This window comes from Dermacentor albipictus, chromosome 6 (assembly GCF_038994185.2).
Source record: "Dermacentor albipictus isolate Rhodes 1998 colony chromosome 6, USDA_Dalb.pri_finalv2, whole genome shotgun sequence".
Taxonomy (NCBI): Eukaryota; Metazoa; Arthropoda; class Arachnida; order Ixodida; family Ixodidae; genus Dermacentor; species Dermacentor albipictus.
This window is the reverse complement of record NC_091826.1, coordinates 133,960,253-133,979,640: the sequence shown is the minus strand read 5'-3', so window position 1 is coordinate 133,979,640 and position 19,388 is coordinate 133,960,253. Positions and strand designations below refer to the sequence as shown.

General features: G+C 46.5%; 1 protein-coding gene across 1 annotated transcript in view; it reads right to left on the bottom strand.

Moving 5' to 3' along the window:
- LOC135902274 (uncharacterized) overlaps positions 1-17,728 on the bottom strand; it is a 245,990-nt gene extending 228,262 nt beyond the window's left edge. The window contains exon 1 of the mRNA XM_065432256.2: positions 17,716-17,728. Within this exon, the coding sequence (XP_065288328.1) occupies positions 17,716-17,724 (9 nt within the window). The 5' untranslated portion in view covers positions 17,725-17,728. The remainder of the gene's footprint in view (positions 1-17,715) is intronic.
- Positions 17,729-19,388: the final 1,660 nt, after the last annotated feature.

The window sequence follows — 19,388 nt, the reverse complement described above, 5'->3', positions numbered from 1 at the left end:
CTGGACCAAGTTACGCTTTCATCGTGGTCTGATTTCGGGTCGCATCAGTGGGCCGACTCCTGTCGAGTTCTCATGGATCGCCTTAGTGGGTTCGCCGAACCACCCAACAGCCGCTTGCGATGCCAACTTCGACAATTCCACCTTCAAGATGGCGTGCTACACCACTACGTTTACCACCTAACAGGTCACTGGTGGTTCCCAGTTCTGCCTCGCTGCCTTCGCCTGCGAGTATTAGAGGCACTTCACGTCGACGTATAGGCTGGCCACTTAGTCTTCCACAAGACCGCATCAAGACCCGCTGCTTCTGGCCTGGCCTATCCACAACGGTGGCCAAATACATTGCCTCTTGTGCGTCATGTCAGCACCGCAAACGCTCAACATCCCCTCCTGCCGGTTTATTACAACCTCTCCCTTGCCCGAACGCATCTTTTGAATTTGTTGGTATTGATTTGTATGGTCCCTTGCCGTTGACACCCTCCGGTCACGGTTGGATTGTGACCTCAGTTGACCATTTAACAAGATTACGTTTATTACGTAATTACGTTTATTACGTAATGACGTTTATTAGCTACTCCATTAGCTTGTTTAATAAACTTTGTACGTGCGTCAATAATAAAACTCGTTAAAAATTTCGCAGCATCGTCCATACTAATATCAGTAATGTATTCTCGGCTTTAGTATGTAATCTTTCCACATAGTTCCCAATTGGCGAGGTCGGCTTTCCATCTGGGAAAATGCTAGGCGTTAACATTTCGTTTTGTTAGATTCAGAACTATCGAGAAGTGCTTTCTTTCGTCAGGATTCCTAATGACGCTCCACACTAGGCACGGCATAGGCGTACTCGACACCTACTGAGGTCTACCGAGGAGTATGTATATTATGTAACACTATAATACGTTGGTTCATTCTTACTAAGTGAACATGCGCCTAAAGCAAACTGAAAATTTTCTGTTAGGCACCCTCCCATATCGCAACGAGATCACCCTATAGAGGGCTATGAGCGTTCACATCAACTAGTATGTATGTATCAAAAAGTTCATTGATGAAGCTCTGAAATTTGGTGGTTTTGTAAAGTTAATAACTAGAACGAATGTATAACGACGGTGACTATAGCTTATCAAACAGCAGTGCTCGGTTAGCAACTGCATCTAGGACGTTCGCAGTTTTAATTGCTGGCAAGCAATACCTTTTATAACTATTATGACAATACCATCCGACGAGGCGACAGCATTGTCGCCGTCTTCGCGGTAAGTGGTAGATAGTCTTAGAAAGTTAGTCTGTGTTGACTTTAGGTGTCCTTTGGAGACATAGCACCTTTGGACCGAATTTACGGAGTTGTTTAACACCGTGAAGATTGTGAAGAAGTCCCCAGATGTTACACTGCCGTACCTGTGTCTCCATACTAGGAAAGGCGATCAGGATGTGTGCTTAGGTTGACGTGGCTTAACATGCAAGGTATTTTTGGGGCCCCGTAATGCGGGGTTTGCCTTTCATGCCGTGGGCCCGATACTCAAGGTGGTCATTCGGCGCTGCGTCAGGCTAGACCCATTCCCTTTCGCCAGACGCTGGACACCCGCTCTTGGGAGCTGCGTGTTTGCCTCCTTGATGGACTGTAAAGCAGCGCTAGCTGCTTTCTGGCGCCACTGCCGCGACCACGCTCTTTGTCGGCCGGGCAGGTGCCGGAGTGTGGTGTGCGGGTAGCAAGCACCCTTAGGCGCCGCATCAATGAACATGTTTCCGCGCTTCTTGGAACGAGATTATCTCTTTGACCTTCTGTGTAATGATAGCTTCCACTTTTTCCACGCAGGACATGATCGGGATTATGCGGCATGACCACCGTCGCAGGTCGCACAATGGAGCATGCCAGTGCAGTTGTCGGAAGCATGTTCTTTCTCTTCACATTTATTACAAGTGAGCCCGCCTCGGCATCTGTGCGAGCCGTGGACAAATCTTTGACATTTGAAACATTTGCGTGGATCTGGTATGTATGGTCTTACTCGTGTCTTTGTGTGCACTGTTTCAAGACATTCTGGCAGCACAGTCATAGAAGAAGATGAAAATGACATGTCTTGTGGGAATGGTCGCGTTTGATCGTTATTCTTTGCACTTTTACAACATCCTGCTCCTTCCGTCCACTGAGTAGTTCCGCTTCGCTCATATTGAAGAGGTCATCATCGGATATCACATCTTTGGATGGCTTTATTGAGCGATGTGGAGTTACTGTGATTGGAACATCACCAAAAACCAGGAGGTATAAAGTATTTTCATGTTGGAGCTTGTGGAGTACCAGAAGCAACAGATCGCCGCTAGCAATTTTAGTGACTCTATCAAGGGCCCAACGCGTCGATGAGACCTTTCGCAACGATGAAAAGAGAAAGGTGTCTAACTGTCTTTTCTGGCGTCGAATATGTATAACGTGGTTGCGCGGGAAGGATTCCTTATGTTGTACAAAAAAATGTAGAATTCATTCGGTGCGCCCTCTTTTAGAAAGAGGGTGAACGGACAGTGGTGGCGAAGTGCTTAAAGCCATGAATCAATTTTGGCATCCAACTATGCCAGCCGCCCAACCCCAAGCCTCGTGGCTCGAGGGGACGCTTTGACACCCAAAGAAATTGCGCACGCCTGCTGTACATAGCTACTATTACCAAATATGGCGTAACCACGGTTGGCTACCCACACAAAGTTAGCCCTTGCTGCCCCGGAAGCCAGAAGTAAAAGGAAATAAAGAAAGGACAAGAAAGAATAACTGTGAGGGAGAAAGGCGAAGATAGGAGAGGAGGATAGGAAAAGGCAACTACCGATTCTTCGCGAGTGGTTCAGTCCGTAAGTGCCCTCTACGTGAAACGGAGGCCAAATAGGTGTGACGCCTCCACTGAGGGGCCATGCAGGTCCAAACATCTAGCGTTGCCTCAACGACCAGGAGCCGCTTTTTCCTGGACACAGCTAAGCTACTCGCGGTGAAGCGCAGGAGGGTCCAAACCCCATGTGCGCGGGTACATGGCGTCGCAACTCACCAAACACCTGGTTACGCAGATGTCATTGCGGGGATTGTGCTGTAATGTATTCTGATACGCCTGGTCAAGGACAAATCTCGGTCTATAGTTACGCCAAGGAACTTGTGGTGGACGACAACCGGTTTGCTGGCATAGATTGTAAAGGAAGGCCAAATAATCGGGTTGCGCGTGAATGCTAGGAGTTCACTCTTTTCTGTGGACAACTAGATATCCTAAACTAGACAACTAGACAACCAACTAGACCAACTAGACAACCAAAAACGTAGATATGGAAGTGACTGCATGCTAAAGCCTAGCCTTTATCTCCTGGCGCGTCACACCTGATTCCCAGATGCACATGTCGTCGACGTACATGGATATTGAAACGAAGTGCAGTAACTCAATAGTGATGCCTAAAATGGCGAGATCGAATAGTGTTGGACTAAGGACACTTTCTTGTGGTACACCGCGGGACACGTAACGGCCTGCTGTATCTCCGTCGGGAGTGCTCAAAAATTGGCCAGTCTTTCAGGTAGGTGGCTACCCAACAGCATAGCTGACCTCCAATGCCGTAGCTATCACGCGACATCGAGAATAGCTTTAAGTCAGACATTATCAAATGTTCCTTTGATGTCTACAAACGCAGCAGCTGTTACCCTGTGCCATTGTTATTTCACGTTATGTGGCGGAAAAAAGTTTAAAGATGCTATCTATTTACAAGCGCCCCTTGCGAAAACATCTCATTTTTCGCCCGTAGCACGTTCTATATCTCTGAAAACAACTCCTGGCTGAAGAGTATCGTTCGTTCCATGACTTTATCTACGCAGCTCGCTAGTGTGACTGGGCTGTAAGACAGGACAGCATAAGGTGACTTGCCAGGTTTGAGCAAAGCCACAATGCAACAACTTTTTTACTGTGTGCGAACAGTTGCAGGCACCCAGAATAAATTGCACAAAGCAACGGACGTTAGTTTTGCTCTCGATCTGAGATGAGTACGAGTCGAGGGAGTGACGCGATGAGGTTCCCGTAATCTTGCACGCATGGATGTAAAGATCGTTGCATTATGTTCATGAATGGTGGATGGCACGCGAAGGTCATCATCTGCTGTTGGTGGTAAATATCGGTGTAATCACGCTGTAGCCGGCGGCGCCCATGATGCGAAGTTTAGGCAGAAGTCTTCGGATACTTCGACGTCCTTACGGTGTATACATCTAATACACGGAACGGGTACCGCTGCTGTTGTTGTGAAAGCAGAGCATGAACGGCTTTCCAGCAAAGAACTTTCTTGGGCCTCAGTTCTTGGAGAAGGATCTCTAGGGCTGCCTAACGAGCTTTTCTAAATGTCATTGCACTCGTTTCTGCACACGCCGTGAAGCTTGCACAAAAACGAGCGCAAGCATCCGACTGAGTGCATTGACTCGGTCGGAGGGAGAGTCAATCCTTCGATACTTCAATTCCACATGGTGTTTCATTGCTCGTAGACCTTCGTACAACGCACCGATGGAAGGCTTAGGGTATTTTTCGAACTATTTCACGCTGCTTCCGGTAATGCTCCCCAACATATTGCTACGGGACAGCCGCCACAGTGTGGCTGCACTGAGGAGAAAGAAGACGACGTGGCCCCCATTGAGATAGCGTCGCCATCTTTGCCACCGTTGGTCTACGTGTAAATATATTGTAAATAGACTCGTACATAAGCTACACGTAACAATATCCTCTAGATGTGTCGGTTAAGGCAATTGTGTGCCGGAGCCTTCCAACATCTCGAATGCTTTTCGATTCCTGCACTAAACTTGAGCGTGAGGGACACCAAAAAAATACCTCAGTTGGCCGTATGTTGAGATGTGGTATGATTCCGCATGATTCTGTACCTGTGCACCAAGAACCAGATGATATTTGCCTCAAAACAAAAGATAACGGAAGGCAACAGCTATACGTCGCACTCCGAAGAAAAGCTGGTGAGTCATCATATGGAATTGTGAGAGTGTTGTAGTGAATAAAGTCCACCAGGCAACTTCTGTTATTTTCCCTGGTGCCACCCCAAAGAGCCACCCCATGCATTGAAATTACCGACTACGATGTCAAATTCAGCACCTCAATTCAAAATTCCCCGTATATAAGGAGTCTAAAGTATTACTGCTGGCGGAATATTGCCGCCGATTGCCGAAAAATTATGGCACCTGAGATTAGCAGCCACACATAGGTATTCATAGGCAAAGGGTGAAGGGAGATCTCGGCGGATGTGGGTCAGCTCATGCTGAATGTAAATCAAGAGCCTTTTGCGTCCTACAGTCGCATGAAACATGAACTGCTTACAACCAGGAAAGCGAGACATCGACGTCATGATTTGCTCACAAATTACAAAAAAAAAAATCGCCGATCGCACTCGCTGTCTGAATGGCAACCCGCTGTTCACGATCTGATAATGCCTGCCAAACACACCCCAGCCCATTCTTATTCTTCTGATTATATTAGTCCCATGATCCGGATCTGCGGTCACTACCTACCCTAAGTAGATGTATTTCCTTACCACTTCCAGTGCCTCGCTACCTATTGCGAATTGCTGTTCTCTTCCGAGACTGTTTAACATTACTTTAGTTTTCTGCAGATTAATTTTTAGACCCACCCTTCGGCTTTGCCTCTCGATGTCAGTGAGCATGCATTGCAATTGGTCCCCTGAGTTACTAAGCAAGGCAATATCATCAGCGAATCGCAAGTTACTAAGGTATTCTCCATTAGCTCTTATCCCCAATTCTTCCCAATCCAGGTCTCTGAATACCTCCTGTAAACGCGCTGTGAATAGCATTGGAGAGATCGCATCTCCCTGCCTGGCGCCTTTCTTTATTGAGATTTTGTTGCTTTCTTTATGGAGGACTACGGCGGCTGTGGAGCCTCTAAATATCTTTCAGCATTTTTAGATACGGCTCGTCTACATCCTGATTCCGTAATGTCTCCATGACTGCTGACGTTTCGACTGAATAAAACGCTTTCTCGTAATCAATGAAAGCTATATATAAGGGTTGGTTATATTCCACACATTTCTCTATCACCTGATTGATAGTGTGAATATGGTCTATTGTTGAGTATCCTTTACGGAATCCTGCCTGGTTCTTTGGTTGACAGAAGTCTAAGGTATCCCTGATTTTATGTGCGATTACCTTAGTAAATACTTTGTAGGCAACGGACAGTAAGCTGATCGCTCTATAATTTTTCAAGTCTTTGGCGTCCCCTTTCTTATGGATTAGGAGTATGTTAGCGTTCTTCCAAGATTCCAGTAGGCTCGAGGTGATGAGGCATTGCGTATACAGGGTGGCCAGTTTTTCTAGAACAATCTGCTTACCATCCTTCAGCAAATCTACTGTTACCTAATCCTGAGTGGGCATGGGATAGCAGCAATGGCGCAGTCTTTGCTGAGACCGTTCTTCTTTTACATCCAGATTCTTCCACTAATCGGACTGTTTCCTGTCCGTGCCTGGAACCCCTTCGATGGAGCCTATACTACGCCCTTCCTTGCTGAAAACTCGGCCTTTGCATCATGCGGCGATTTGCTGTTCTCTTCGTCTGCGCCTGCCGGAAACGTCAGTGGAATCATCGCACCGGATCTTTTCACCAAACCAATGGCATCAACGCATGCGTCACCCTGTGGTGCGCGTATAAATAGGCCTACGATGGCGACCCTCGTCAGTGGGCATGGGATAGCAGCAATGGCGCAGTCTTTGCTGAGACCGTTCTTCTTTTACATCCAGGTTGGTAACTCGACTTCCCTTTACTGTAAGCGCTGTAGCAATCGCACTTTGCTGCTCGTCCCATGCCCGGACATTTTGTGGTGTTTATTTGCCGACTGTGTACATGTTACGAAGTTGCTTGTGATGCCCGGAGACATTGAGCGTAACCTTGGGCCTAATCCCAGTTGTAGCACTAACCTGGTTCTCGAGGCCATCAACTCTCTTGCTACTAAAATGGATGCGCATCACGCTGAGCTAATCTCAACTCTTAATGACGTGAAAGCCAACCAAGAATTACTCGAGGAGCGTATTACAGGCATGAATGCCAGATTAGCATACGTAGAGCAGAAAGTCACTGCACTTGAAACTAAGCAAGAACCTGCTCATATATACTCAGAATAAGCATACTCAGAATAAGCATGTCAACGATTACTCTGTGCTGTTCACTAACATCCGCTCCATTCTGAATAAGTGCGATGCTCTGTCTGCGCTGATCGACATCTGCAATGCAGATATTGTTGTTTTAGTCGAGACCTGGCGTTCAGATAAAATTGAAAATTCGGAGCTTTTCGCGTGCAGTAAGGCTTACAATATTTATAGAAATGACAGAATGGGACGATGTGGCGTTGGGACCTTGATCGCTGTTTCATCTTATTTCACCTCTTTTGATCTACACGTGCCTTCGCAAATTGAGTTCTTGTGTGGTTTTATTCACATAAATAACAAAGACGTGATATTTGCCGCTTGCTATCGGCCACCCGATAGTACATCCACATTTTGCAATGAGCTATTGGACTGTCTTAACCAAATCGTTGTTAAATATCCAGCAGCACCAATATTCTTGCTCGGTGATGTCAATTTCCCTGGCATTGACTGGGCTGGTGACTTCGCATCAGTGACTTTATCCTCATCCCAATGTTCAACCTTTCTTGATATATGTTCGACATTTGGCCTCACCCAGTTTGTTAAAGAGCCTACCCGTGTCACTGCAGTTTCTGCCAACATCATTGACCTCGTCTTCACCACATCCCCTAATTCAATTTCATCATTATCAATTATACCTGGTTGAAGCGATCATTGCGCGATTCATTTTGCAATCCCCTTACGCTTGCCACAGCATCTAAAACACCGTAAAAAATTTAGTGACTACATTCGAGCAGATTTTTCCTCGATCAATAATGAATTACAATGTTTTGCCGATTTCTTTTTTCTTCAGTTCTGGGAAAGAACTATTGCAGAAAACTGGCTCCTTTTCAAGAACAAGGTTCAAACGCTAACTGAAAAATATGTTCCGACTCGCCTATTATCATCATGCAATCGGGCTCCTTGGTTTAACTTTAGTTTAAAAGAAATTCTTAACAAGAAAAAACGCCTTTTTCGACGCTTCAAGCTATCTGGGGAAACCAAAGCAACAGCTGCCTACGTAGCTATCGCATCTGAATATAAGATGGCCATTCGCTCAGCCAAGAATAACTTTTTTTCTGAAACACTACCTCATCTGCTCACAACTAATCCTAAGAAGTTTTGGAACATTATTAACGTACGCAAACCCACAGAAATCGTTCTGAAAACTAACGATGGTTTTCCTGTCCCCCGTGAGCTTTGCTCAACGGTTTTTAACAACACATTCGCGCAATCTTTTTCTGACCCTCTAATAGATACTTCACCGTCCGCACGTGCCTTTACGTACCCTGAGATGGAGCCGATTTCGATCAATTTAGATGGCATATACAATTTGATTAAGAAAGCTAAACTTTCTTTATCGGCAGGTGTTGATACCATAAATTAGAAATTCCTTAAGAGTACTGTAGCGTATTCATCTGCTTTCTTGTCATATATTTTTACGCAGTCTTTACAGAGTTCAACACTTCCGGTCGACTGGAGGACGGCGAAGGTGATTCCAGTCCACAAATCCAGTGATACACATAACCCCTTAAACTACCGGCCGATCTCCTTAACTTCTATTCGATGAGAATTATTAGAGCACATAATCTACTGCAACCTGATTAGCTTTCTCGAGTCTAATAATTTTTTTGCGTCACAGCAGCATGGTTTTCGCAAAAATTATTCTTGTGAGACTCAATTAACCGTTACTAATGATTTGTCTTCCGCATTAGATCGAGCTTCAGTTATTGACTGCATCTTCCTTGACTTCGCGAAAGCTTTCACTACCGTCTCACATCGACTACTATTACTGAAACTTAGCACACTCCATCTTGATTGTAACTTGCTTAAGTGGATTGAATGTTTCTTGCAGAATGGAATACAGCACGTTTCTGTTAATGTTCATGACTCTAAATCATGCAATGTAACATCCGGTGTTCCTCAGAGGTCAGTCCTAGGACCTCTCCTTTTCCTAATTTATATTAATGACCTGCCTGGTTCTGTTACTTCTAACATAAGGCTCTTTGCAGACGACTTCGTTCTGTACCGCGTAAATTCTAATGAGTCTTACTTCTCCGTTCTTCAATCTGACTTAAATAAAATTTCTTCTTGGTGTGATGCATGGCTTATGAAACTAAACATGAACAAATATAAAGCAATGAGGGTGTCTCGAAAGATTAACCAGTCCATTTCTCAGGGCTATGATCTTAACGGTTGCCCTCTTCAGTTCGTCGACAGCTACAAGTATCTAGGCGTCCATATTACTAATAATCTGTCATGGCAGGCTCATATCCACCATTTTATTAACAAAGCTAACAGTTCCCTTGGTTTTCTTAGGCGGAATTTCCGCCTCGCTCCCGTTCCGCTGAACCTTCTACTATATAAAACACTCGTGCGTTCTAAACTCGAGTACGCTTCATCGATATGGGACCCATACACTAGCTCGTTAACACAGTCCATGGAATCGGGTCAGAACCGCTCAGTTAGCTTTATCCTCTCTAACTACTATCCCTTAGCAGCGTTTGTCGCATGAAGCAAATACTTGAACTACCTCTCCTTTCTACTAGACGTCGAATTTCCCGCTTATGCCTGTTCCACAAAATATACTACACTAATAATGAGCCAAAGATGACACTTTTTTCGCCACCGAGCCATTTGTCATCCCGTATTGATCATCGAATGAAGGTTGGGTTGCCTCAACGTAAAAGCAATGTATACCTCGAAGCCTTCATCCCCAAAACAAGTCAAGACTGGAATCACCTTCCAGCATTCATCGACACTATCACAGACCATGATGTGTTCAAGTCGGCTATCTGTGACCATGTGCTGCCTCATTAGCTATTTTTTGTCTTTTTCTATTGCCACTCCTCTCTGTAATGCCTGTAGGGCCTTGACAGCAAATAAATGAAATGAAATGAAATCCTCCTTAGCCGCCTCCCCCTTTTGATAGGTCCCAAGGCTTTCTTTACTTCTTCCGGCGTTACTTCCGCCGTTACTTGTGGGATTTCAAATTCCTCTAGACTATTCTCTCTTCCATTATCGTCGTGGGTGCCACTGGTACTGTGTAAATATCCATAGAACTCCTCAACCACTTGACCTATCTCACGGATATTTGTAATGATATTCCCGGCTTTGTCTCTTAACGCACACATCTGGATTTTTTCCAATTCCTAGTTTCTTCTTCACTGCTTTTAGGCTTCCTCCGTTCCTGAGATTACGTTCAACTCTAACCATATTATACTTCGTTATGTCAGCTGTCTTACGCTTGTTGATTAACTTCGAAAGTTCTGCCAGTTCTATTCTAGCTGTAGGGCTAGAGGCTTTCATAAGTTAGCGTTTCTTGATGAGATCTTTCGTCTCCTGCGATAGCTTACTGGTATCCTGTCTAACAGAGTCAATACCGATTTTTATTGCACACTCCTTAATGATACCTATAAAATTGTCGTTCATTGTTTCAACACTAAGGTCCTCTTCCTGAGTTAAAGCCGAATACCTGTTCGGTAGCTTGATCCGGAATTCCTATATTTTCCCTCTTACCGCTAACTCATTGATCGCCTTCTTATGTACGAGTTTCTTCCGTTCCCTCCTCAAGTCTAGCCTAATTCGAGTCCTTACCATCCTATAATCACTGCAGCGTACTTTGCCGAGCACTTCCAGATCTTGTATAATGCCAGGGTTAACGCAGAGTATAAAGTCTATTTCATTTCTAGTCTCGCCATCGCGGCTCCTCCACGTCCACTTTCGGCTATCCCGCTGGCGGAAGAAGGCATTCATTATCCGCATATTATTCTGTTCTGCAAAGTCTACTAATAACTCTCCCCTGCAATTCCTAGTGCCTATGCCATATTCCCCCATTGACTTGTCTCCAGCCTGCTTCTTGGCTACCTTGGCATTGAAGTCATTCGTCTGTATAATGTATTTTGTGTTGACTTTACCCATTGCCGATTCCACGTCCTCACAGAAGCTTTCGACTTCCTGGTCATCATGACTGGCTGTAGGGGCGTAGACCTGTACGACCTTCAATTTGTGCCTCTTATTAAGTTTCACAACAAGACCTGCCACCCTCTCGGTAATGCTATATAATTCCTCTATGTTACTAGCTACATTCTTATTAATCAGGAATCCGACTCCTAGTTCTCGTTTCTCCGCTAAGCCCCGGTAGCACAGGACGTGCCCGCTTTTTAGCACTGTATACGCTTCATTTGTCCTCCTAACTTCACTGAGCCCTATTATATCCCATTTACTGCCATCTAATTCCTCCAATAGCACTGCTAGACTCGCCTCACTAGATAACGTTCTAGCGTTGAACGTTGCCAGGTTCAGATTCCAATGGCGGCCTGTCGGAAGCCAATGTCGGGTTTAATCTTTCACACAAACAGGCGGGCAGAATGGTAGAGCAGAAGCTCCCAGATTTGTTTTATGTGGCTGATAATGTGTTGCTATAACAAGCAAGGAAGAAAGGAAGGAAAACAAGGTGTCCGGTTGGCTACTTTGCACAAGGGGATGAGGTAAGGGCAGGTACGGGGAGATCGGGTACGGGCAGGTACGGGTACGGGCACGTACGGGAAGATCGAGCGGCTGCGGCGGCTTGCTCCTTTTCAAGGACACCACAATCACATGGCAACCGTTGGAACACGATGTCACGTCCTTTCTCAACTGGCCAATGGTAAACTTAACGTATGCACGTGACAAGTCGTTTGTGGGGTCCACGGCGTTACGCAAAGAGCAAGCTCTAAAGAGCAGCGTTGTAATCACAGAAAAGAGAACATTTCTTTGGTGTTTCCTGATCAATCGATTGAATTGCTGCATGCAGAGCTGCAAGTTGGACAGCCATCGTTGATGACAAGTGCGATATCCTGAATTTTATCACTGTCGACATTGCTGGGACAAATACTGCAGCTGCTAAATTGCAGTGCATGACCGACCCATCGGTGTCAACATGTCAGAGGTCACTGTCGAAGAGATATGCAACGTCTGGCTAATATCTGTGTAGACGAAGGTAAGAATTTAGGATTGAAATTTAGCCTTGAAAAAATCTGTCTTTATGGTGTTCAATGAAAAGTGTGATCAGGCGATGTAAATACGTGGCCAGGAAATGCCTCGCGTGAAAGAATATAAATACTTGAGTATATGGATAAACGAACGCAATAGATATATGGAAACACCTGAAAAAATAACATTAAAGGGGAAGAGAAATGCGGGCATAATGAAACACAGAGCGGTATGGGGATGCAATAGGTACGAGGTGCTCCGGGCTATATGGAAATCAGGGGTGCAACCAGGAATCGATGGGAACCAAAGGTCACTGGGACATCTCGCATCGGGTGCTCACGGGAAGACTACAAATGAAGCTGTGCCGGGTGATATTGTCTGGGAAAGATGGGAAGTGAGGGAAGCTCGCAGTAAAATTGAGTATGAAGATTGAGGGAGGAATATGGAATAAAATAAATGGGCTGGAAGAGTGTTCAGATAATATGGAATAAAGTAAATGGGCTGGGAGATTGTTCAGATATTTCTACAAGAAGAACATTATATCACAGTGGAGTAAAAGAACTAGGAAGCTTACCAGCAAGTATGCCATCGGTTGGCTAAGTGGCATGGCAACAAATAACGTCAAACGCCAAGTCAGGGAAGCTGAGACTCCTGGGTGGTGGCAATGGAAAATAAACCTGCTATGATTAACTCCCTAAAAGAAAAAAATCTGGGAAGAAGCACTTTATCATAATTCAAAGGGAAGTTCTTGATTTTTCGAAGCGAGATGAGGATGTCTTAGAAGACGCACTTATAAAGAGATGCGGCAAGGAAGAAGGAGCATGTGCTTACTGCGGTAAAGCTAGCAAAACGATGGAATTCCTCCTGGAATTCCTGGATTGGCGTTTCTGCCAATCTGTTCCTCCACTTTTCTTTATTGGTACATTTGCAATTCTTTCTCTATTTGTTCCTGTTTAGCGTTTCTGTGAATCAGTACCTTCGGTTTTCTTTGTTGGTACATTCATAATTCTTTCTCTATTTCTTCTTGGGTGATGACGAAAAACCACAGCAAAAGCAAGTCATGGTTTACAAAAGAGGTGCACAGAGTTGTTGAAGAAGCACAACAGCTATACGAATGCTTCAAAATAAATTAATCGCAATAAAGTAAGAATCAGGTAAGCAAGATTACAAAAGATATGAATGCTTCCGTTACTACCTAAGAGGAAAAAAATGTGGAAACATTTTATCAGAATTCAAAGGGAAGCTCTTTGCTTCTTGAAGCGAGATCAGGATGTCTTAGAACACGCACTTATAAAGCGAGATATAGCAAGGCAAAGAAGCATGTGCTTGCTCCGGTAAAGCTAGCGAAACGATGGAACATATTTTATTAGAAGGTGATGTTATCTCTCCATTGGTCGGTTCAGGCGCTTCTGGCCGCCTCATTGAAGCCCTTGGGATAAACGATTGCAGAGGCAGTGTAAACATGTCCGTAATATGGATTAGTGAGAGGCGATTGGAAGTTAGGGGGAAGAAAAGTAGGGAGATCACATACAACGGAGGCCGGCAAAAACAATGTTCCCAATGGTGGTTCAGAAAATGTTATGCTGCAAATTCTGTGGGTTTTTCTTTTAAATACAGGTAGGACATCAAGCAAAATAATACCAAGAGCTTTGTGGCGCAAACCACCGCCCCCTTTCAAAGTGCACCCATCCACCCATCCGCACATCCGCAGCAGCGACTGCGCCGGCCTAGCTACATTATGTCTTTTTTTTTACTATTCCGGTATCTCTCTGCTTTTTACTTCCGGTCTTTTTCTGCCCATACCCCTTTCCCCTTGAAATGCAGTTGAGGTGTCCTCCTGTGAGAGACAGTTACGGCACTTATCTGTTCCATTTCTCTTTAAGAGAATTCGCTTCGCACACACGTGCGGGGGTAAGCATAAACAAGAGCTGTAAAGCTCGGCTTCGCGTCTGCAGCTGCACGGTAATGAGGAAGTAAATGCTTCTTCCAGATATCATGGATTCGAATTGCGCCACTTGCGCATGGGCATGCTGCTTCTGAAACGGTGGTGCGTTCAAGGCGTCCGTTGTACTCGCTAATACTAAGCAACTCTGCTTTACAAAAGGCTCGGTATATTTTGGGTGCACGCGCGCTGTATATGTGCGTGTTTGTGCGTGCGTGCGTGCGTGCGTGCGTGCGTGCGTGCGTGCGTGCGTGCGTGCGTGCGTGCGTGCGTGCGTGCGTGCGTGCGTGCGTGCGTGCGTGCGTGCGTGCGTGCGTGCGTGCGTGCGTGCGTGCGTGCGTGCGTGCGTGCGTGCGTGCGTGCGTGCGTGCGTGCGTGCGTGCGTGCGTGCGTGCGTGCGTGTGTGTGTGTGTGTGTGTGTGTGTGTGTGTGTGTGTGTGTGTGTGTGTGTGTGTGTGTGTGTGTGTGTGTGTGTGTGTGTGTGTGTGTGTGTGTGTGTGTGTGTGTGTGTGTGTGTGTGTGTGTGTGTGTGTGTGTGTGTGTGTGTGTGTGTGTGTGTGTGTGTGTGTGTGTGTGTGTGTGTGTGTGTGTGTGTGTGTGTGTGTGTGTGTGTGTGTGTGTGTGTGTGTGTGTGTGTGTGTGTGTGTGTGTGTGTGTGTGTGTGTGTGTGTGTGTGTGTGTGTGTGTGTGTGTGTGTGTGTGTGTGTGTGTGTGTGTGTGTGTGTGTGTGTGTGTGTGTGTGTGTGTGTGTGTGTGTGTGTGTGTGTGTGTGTGTGTGTGTGTGTGTGTGTGTGTGTGTGTGTGTGTGTGTGTGTGTGTGTGTGTGTGTGTGTGTGTGTGTGTGTGTGTGTGTGTGTGTGTGTGTGTGTGTGTGTGTGTGTGTGTGTGTGTGTGTGTGTGTGTGTGTGTGTGTGTGTGTGTGTGTGTGTGTGTGTGTGTGTGTGTGTGTGTGTGTGTGTGTGTGTGTGTGTGTGTGTGTGTGTGTGTGTGTGTGTGTGTGTGTGTGTGTGTGTGTGTGTGTGTGTGTGTGTGTGTGTGTGTGTGTGTGTGTGTGTGTGTGTGTGTGTGTGTGTGTGTGTGTGTGTGTGTGTGTGTGTGTGTGTGTGTGGCGTATAGTCGTACTTCGAATCTTCATGTACTCACACTAAGTTCCGCTGTATATAGATACCAACTCGTTGGATCTGCTGCATATTTTTTTCCTGCCAGTAGCTTGTACTACTTCTGGCTGTAATATGCCATCCTGCTGACATTCGTTCTTGGGATGGCAATATCTATAAAGAAATGACTAAATAAATACACAACTTTTTTTCACGTCGCGTTCCACCAGCATCACGGTTCAAGTCTGTCAGTAGTCGGCCAAATCGAGAAACATTTCGTCACCCTCCGACGGACGAGGACGGCGAGACGTTGGTGCTGGAGCTCATGTCGGGCAATCACCCGCCACCACGGGGGTTACCTCCATGCCATGCAAAACTGTAGCAAGCGGTAAGGGGGGCTGACAATGGCATGACGACACCGACGCCATTTCTTTCATTATGAACTACCAGCAAGAGAGCATCCAACGCCAGCAGCGGGAAAGACGAAGGAAGAAGCGAAGAAAGATTCGCTTTTGGAATGCCTTTGGTAATGGGTTGTTTATGGAAACCCTCAGGACTTAGGGGCTCAATGTTTATTATTGACAGAATTATCAAGACACGACAGCCAGCTTAAAAACGAAATGAGCCAATAGGTTGCATCACTATTTCTTTAGTCATTAAACAATGCTCAATGTCAGAGCGATAGATGCACCACATTTCCCGAGTTTCCAGGGTTCCATTTCCAGGGTTCCATTTCCCAGTGTTCGGTTCTCTCACCCACCCTGTTCAACGTGGTGATGGCAAAGCTACCACCGCTCCTCGACAAACTTCCGAACGTGCAGCACGCCCTGTACGCCGATGATATTACAATCTGTGTGGCCACAGGGTCAGACGGCGCCATTCAAGACGCACTACAGGACGCCGTAAATATAGTTCAAGAGTATGCGACAGCAGGAGGAGTCACATGCGCAGCTGAGAAGTCGGAGCTCCTGCTTGTATTAAAAAAACGGAACAAGGCCGATATTCCACCAGCTATCACATTACATCTCAATGGCAACGTTATTCCAAGGGTAGACAGACTACGTGTAGTAGGACTTCACATACAACACAACGGGAACGCCACACATACCCTACACGTGCTCCGCCAACAAGTTACCCAAATAACGCACATGATAAAGCGCATTACAAACCGCCGACAAGGACTGAAAGAAAAAGACGTACTCCGAATCGTGCAAGCCCTCATAATTAGCCGATTAACCTACCACCTCCCCTATCACAATCTGACTCAGACTGAGATGCACCAGATGGACACCCTCCTCCGTACGGCACTAAAGGCAGCGCTGGGACTACCCAACATGCGTCTACGCAGCTCCTGCTACGCCTGGGGGTACACAACACCATCCGCTAACTAGTTGAAGGCCATTTTAACAGCCAATTGCAACGTCTGCAACGAACAATGCAAGGGTGCCACATTCTATCCCGGCTAGGACACCAAATGCCAAGAAAACCACAACAGGAAAACCGCAAACTTCTTCCGCTTAGCGTTCGCAACAAAATTCGTGTGGCCCCAATTCCCCGGAATATGCACTCTGACCGTTATAAAGGTCGACGAAAGGCAAGAGTACAAGCCCTAGCTCGCCTATTTGGCGATGACAAATCAAACACTGCAGTCCTGTACACCGACGTGGCCCGCTACCCACAAAAACGTGCCCTATGTGTAGTCGTACTAGATAGTGCAGATATACTGAGAGCTTCGGCCACGCTCAACACTGTGGACAGTGGCACGGCGGAAGAGGCTGCTATTGCCCTAGCCATCGTACACGCTTCAACCATGCCGGCGCCGGATGGACCTATCACAGTGGTCACTGATTCTCAGACCGCCTGCAGGACTTTGGCACAAGGGAGGGTGACACCCTACACACACCGCATAATTACATCATTACACCCCACAGCGTTACACAGGGTGCGTATCGTCTGGACACCTGGGCACGCCTCTCTCCATGGTAATGAACGCGCTAATGCGGTAGCCCGAGAGCTCGCTAACCGGGCGCCATTGGAAGAGCTGTCCAACCCAGACGACGCACCGACAGAACCACTGAACTACACTGAAACTCTACAATATTACAGAGATACCAGGAGACACTTCCCTCCACCACATAATTCCCTTAATCGTGAAGATGCCGTCGCGTGGCGACAGCTTCAAACTAACTCATTTCCCCGCCTCTTTTATTTTCACCTCTTCCACCCCACACAATATCCCTCATACTGTGCCTATTGTGGAGCAAAGCCCACAGTATATCATTGCACCTGGGAGTGCCCACACCCTCCGGGCTACTCCCCTATTCCTTCGCCTTCCCCTTTCTCCTGAGAGACTGCGCTGACCAGCTGAGACCCGCAAGAGCAGCGACGGCTGATCCGACGGGCACGCGGAGTGGCGCGAGCCAATGGGGCCCTGAACTAAGGGCTCCACCCTGCGAGGAAGTCGCCCAAACTCATGATAAATAAATTTTCTCTCTCTCTCTCTCTCGGGATATGCTACAACAAATCCGCCTCCATTGAATGAAGCACATTTTTTTTTCAAATCATCACCACCAAAGAGTTACCTGAACCATTGCGTCGAGTCGCGTTGCTCCGGGCAGACTGAAGGGGAACACGTCGCCGTGGGGAACTCGTACCGGCACGACGGATGAGAAGGAATTTACGACGCAGCTGCGCAGAAGGTTGTTCAACTTTTTTCCGCTCTTTGTCGCTGATCCGCTTTCTCCCTTTGCGGCTTTTCATGCTGGACTGGCGGCTCAATTCGGCGCGAGCGTCAAATCCAGCGACCCGGCAGCTGGTACACGTGAAACGAGAGCATCATTTGACGCATGTCACCCAGGCACACACCCAGCTTGAACAGTGCGCACATCGTAAAGCTTTAGAAAAGACTGTGTTAGGCAACGCTGTAGCTGCGCATCTGATTATTTCAGAATGAACAGAACGAGCGAAGTCCATTTTAAAGCTGCAATGTTATCCCGTTTTAAAATAAAAAGGGAGGAGTGCCTGGCTGTGATTTCTCTTTGTGACACTTGAGGAACAAAACGAATACTAGCCCAATTATTCCGGAAAAGCTACGATGCACACGCTAGCCAATCAAAACTAGTGGTAGATATTCCCGTGGCCCGATCAAAATACATTCTACGGCAAAAAACACGAAAAAACTCTCTCGTATATGGCTGAAAGCAGACAGTAGGGTATTGGTGTTACTTATTTTTCATTGGTACAAATACCTACATCGGCCAAATTTGCTGTTATTGTGGGATGAAAACAAGATTACCAAAGTTTAAAAGCAAGTGCACTCAAAAAAGGCCTACGAGCAATGCTGTTTCATAAAAGACAGATGGCCACTTATGCAGAAACGCGTATTCTTGCTGCAGTATACATATTGACACGTGTACATGTTTATCTTTCTTGGGTGACCACATTTCACCGCTTAACAATTGTTATCACGCAACGCGGGACGCGCCTGCATGTATAGGAAGTTTCTGGAGTGTTATCGATAGTGCCATCCGCTGCCTGTGTGATCTGATTGCATGTATGCGCGACGGGAATAGTGTAGAATTTTGTGGAAGACACGCGGGTCCCAGTGATTAGTCTGGAACGTTCGACGATTGAAGTATAAAAGCCGACTCGCTTGACCCGCTGATCAGATTTTCGACGATCGCCGACCATGTTCGCCGCTGTCGTTGTGCCATTAGTGTAGCCTTTTTTTCTGGGCACAGGTTCGCCCAATAAAAGTTAGCTTTGTCTTTCGCAGTATTGGTACTGTGTTCTTCAACGTCACCACAACGTGACAATATTATGTGATTGCCCAGTATATATGGTGGAGCGAAGGACAGTAGATAATTCCCTAGCCAGCGTTGGCAGGCAACACAGGTGTATCTACTGGAGGTGGGGCACTCTGAGAACTGGGGGGCAAAATAGGCCATTTGCACTCTCCCCCCACTCACTTTTCAAAATACGCGGAGCCTGGGCCACATTGTTTTTCAGGGCACTCCTCACCGGTATGTGTAAAACACAGGGTCTACTCAATTCCGGCCGGCAAATTTCCCTACCTCTACACGTCTGCAGTAGTCCTGAAGACTTGATCAAGGCACTGATTCGGTCTAGTTGGTCTGTGATGCTGGGAACCTCAAAAGCGCAATTGACGCTCCCAGTACTGTGGAGACTTCCTGCCCTGATTTGGCCGTAAGGGGTTGTCTCGTGGTGGAACAAGAGGCAGCACGAAGCGTTCGCT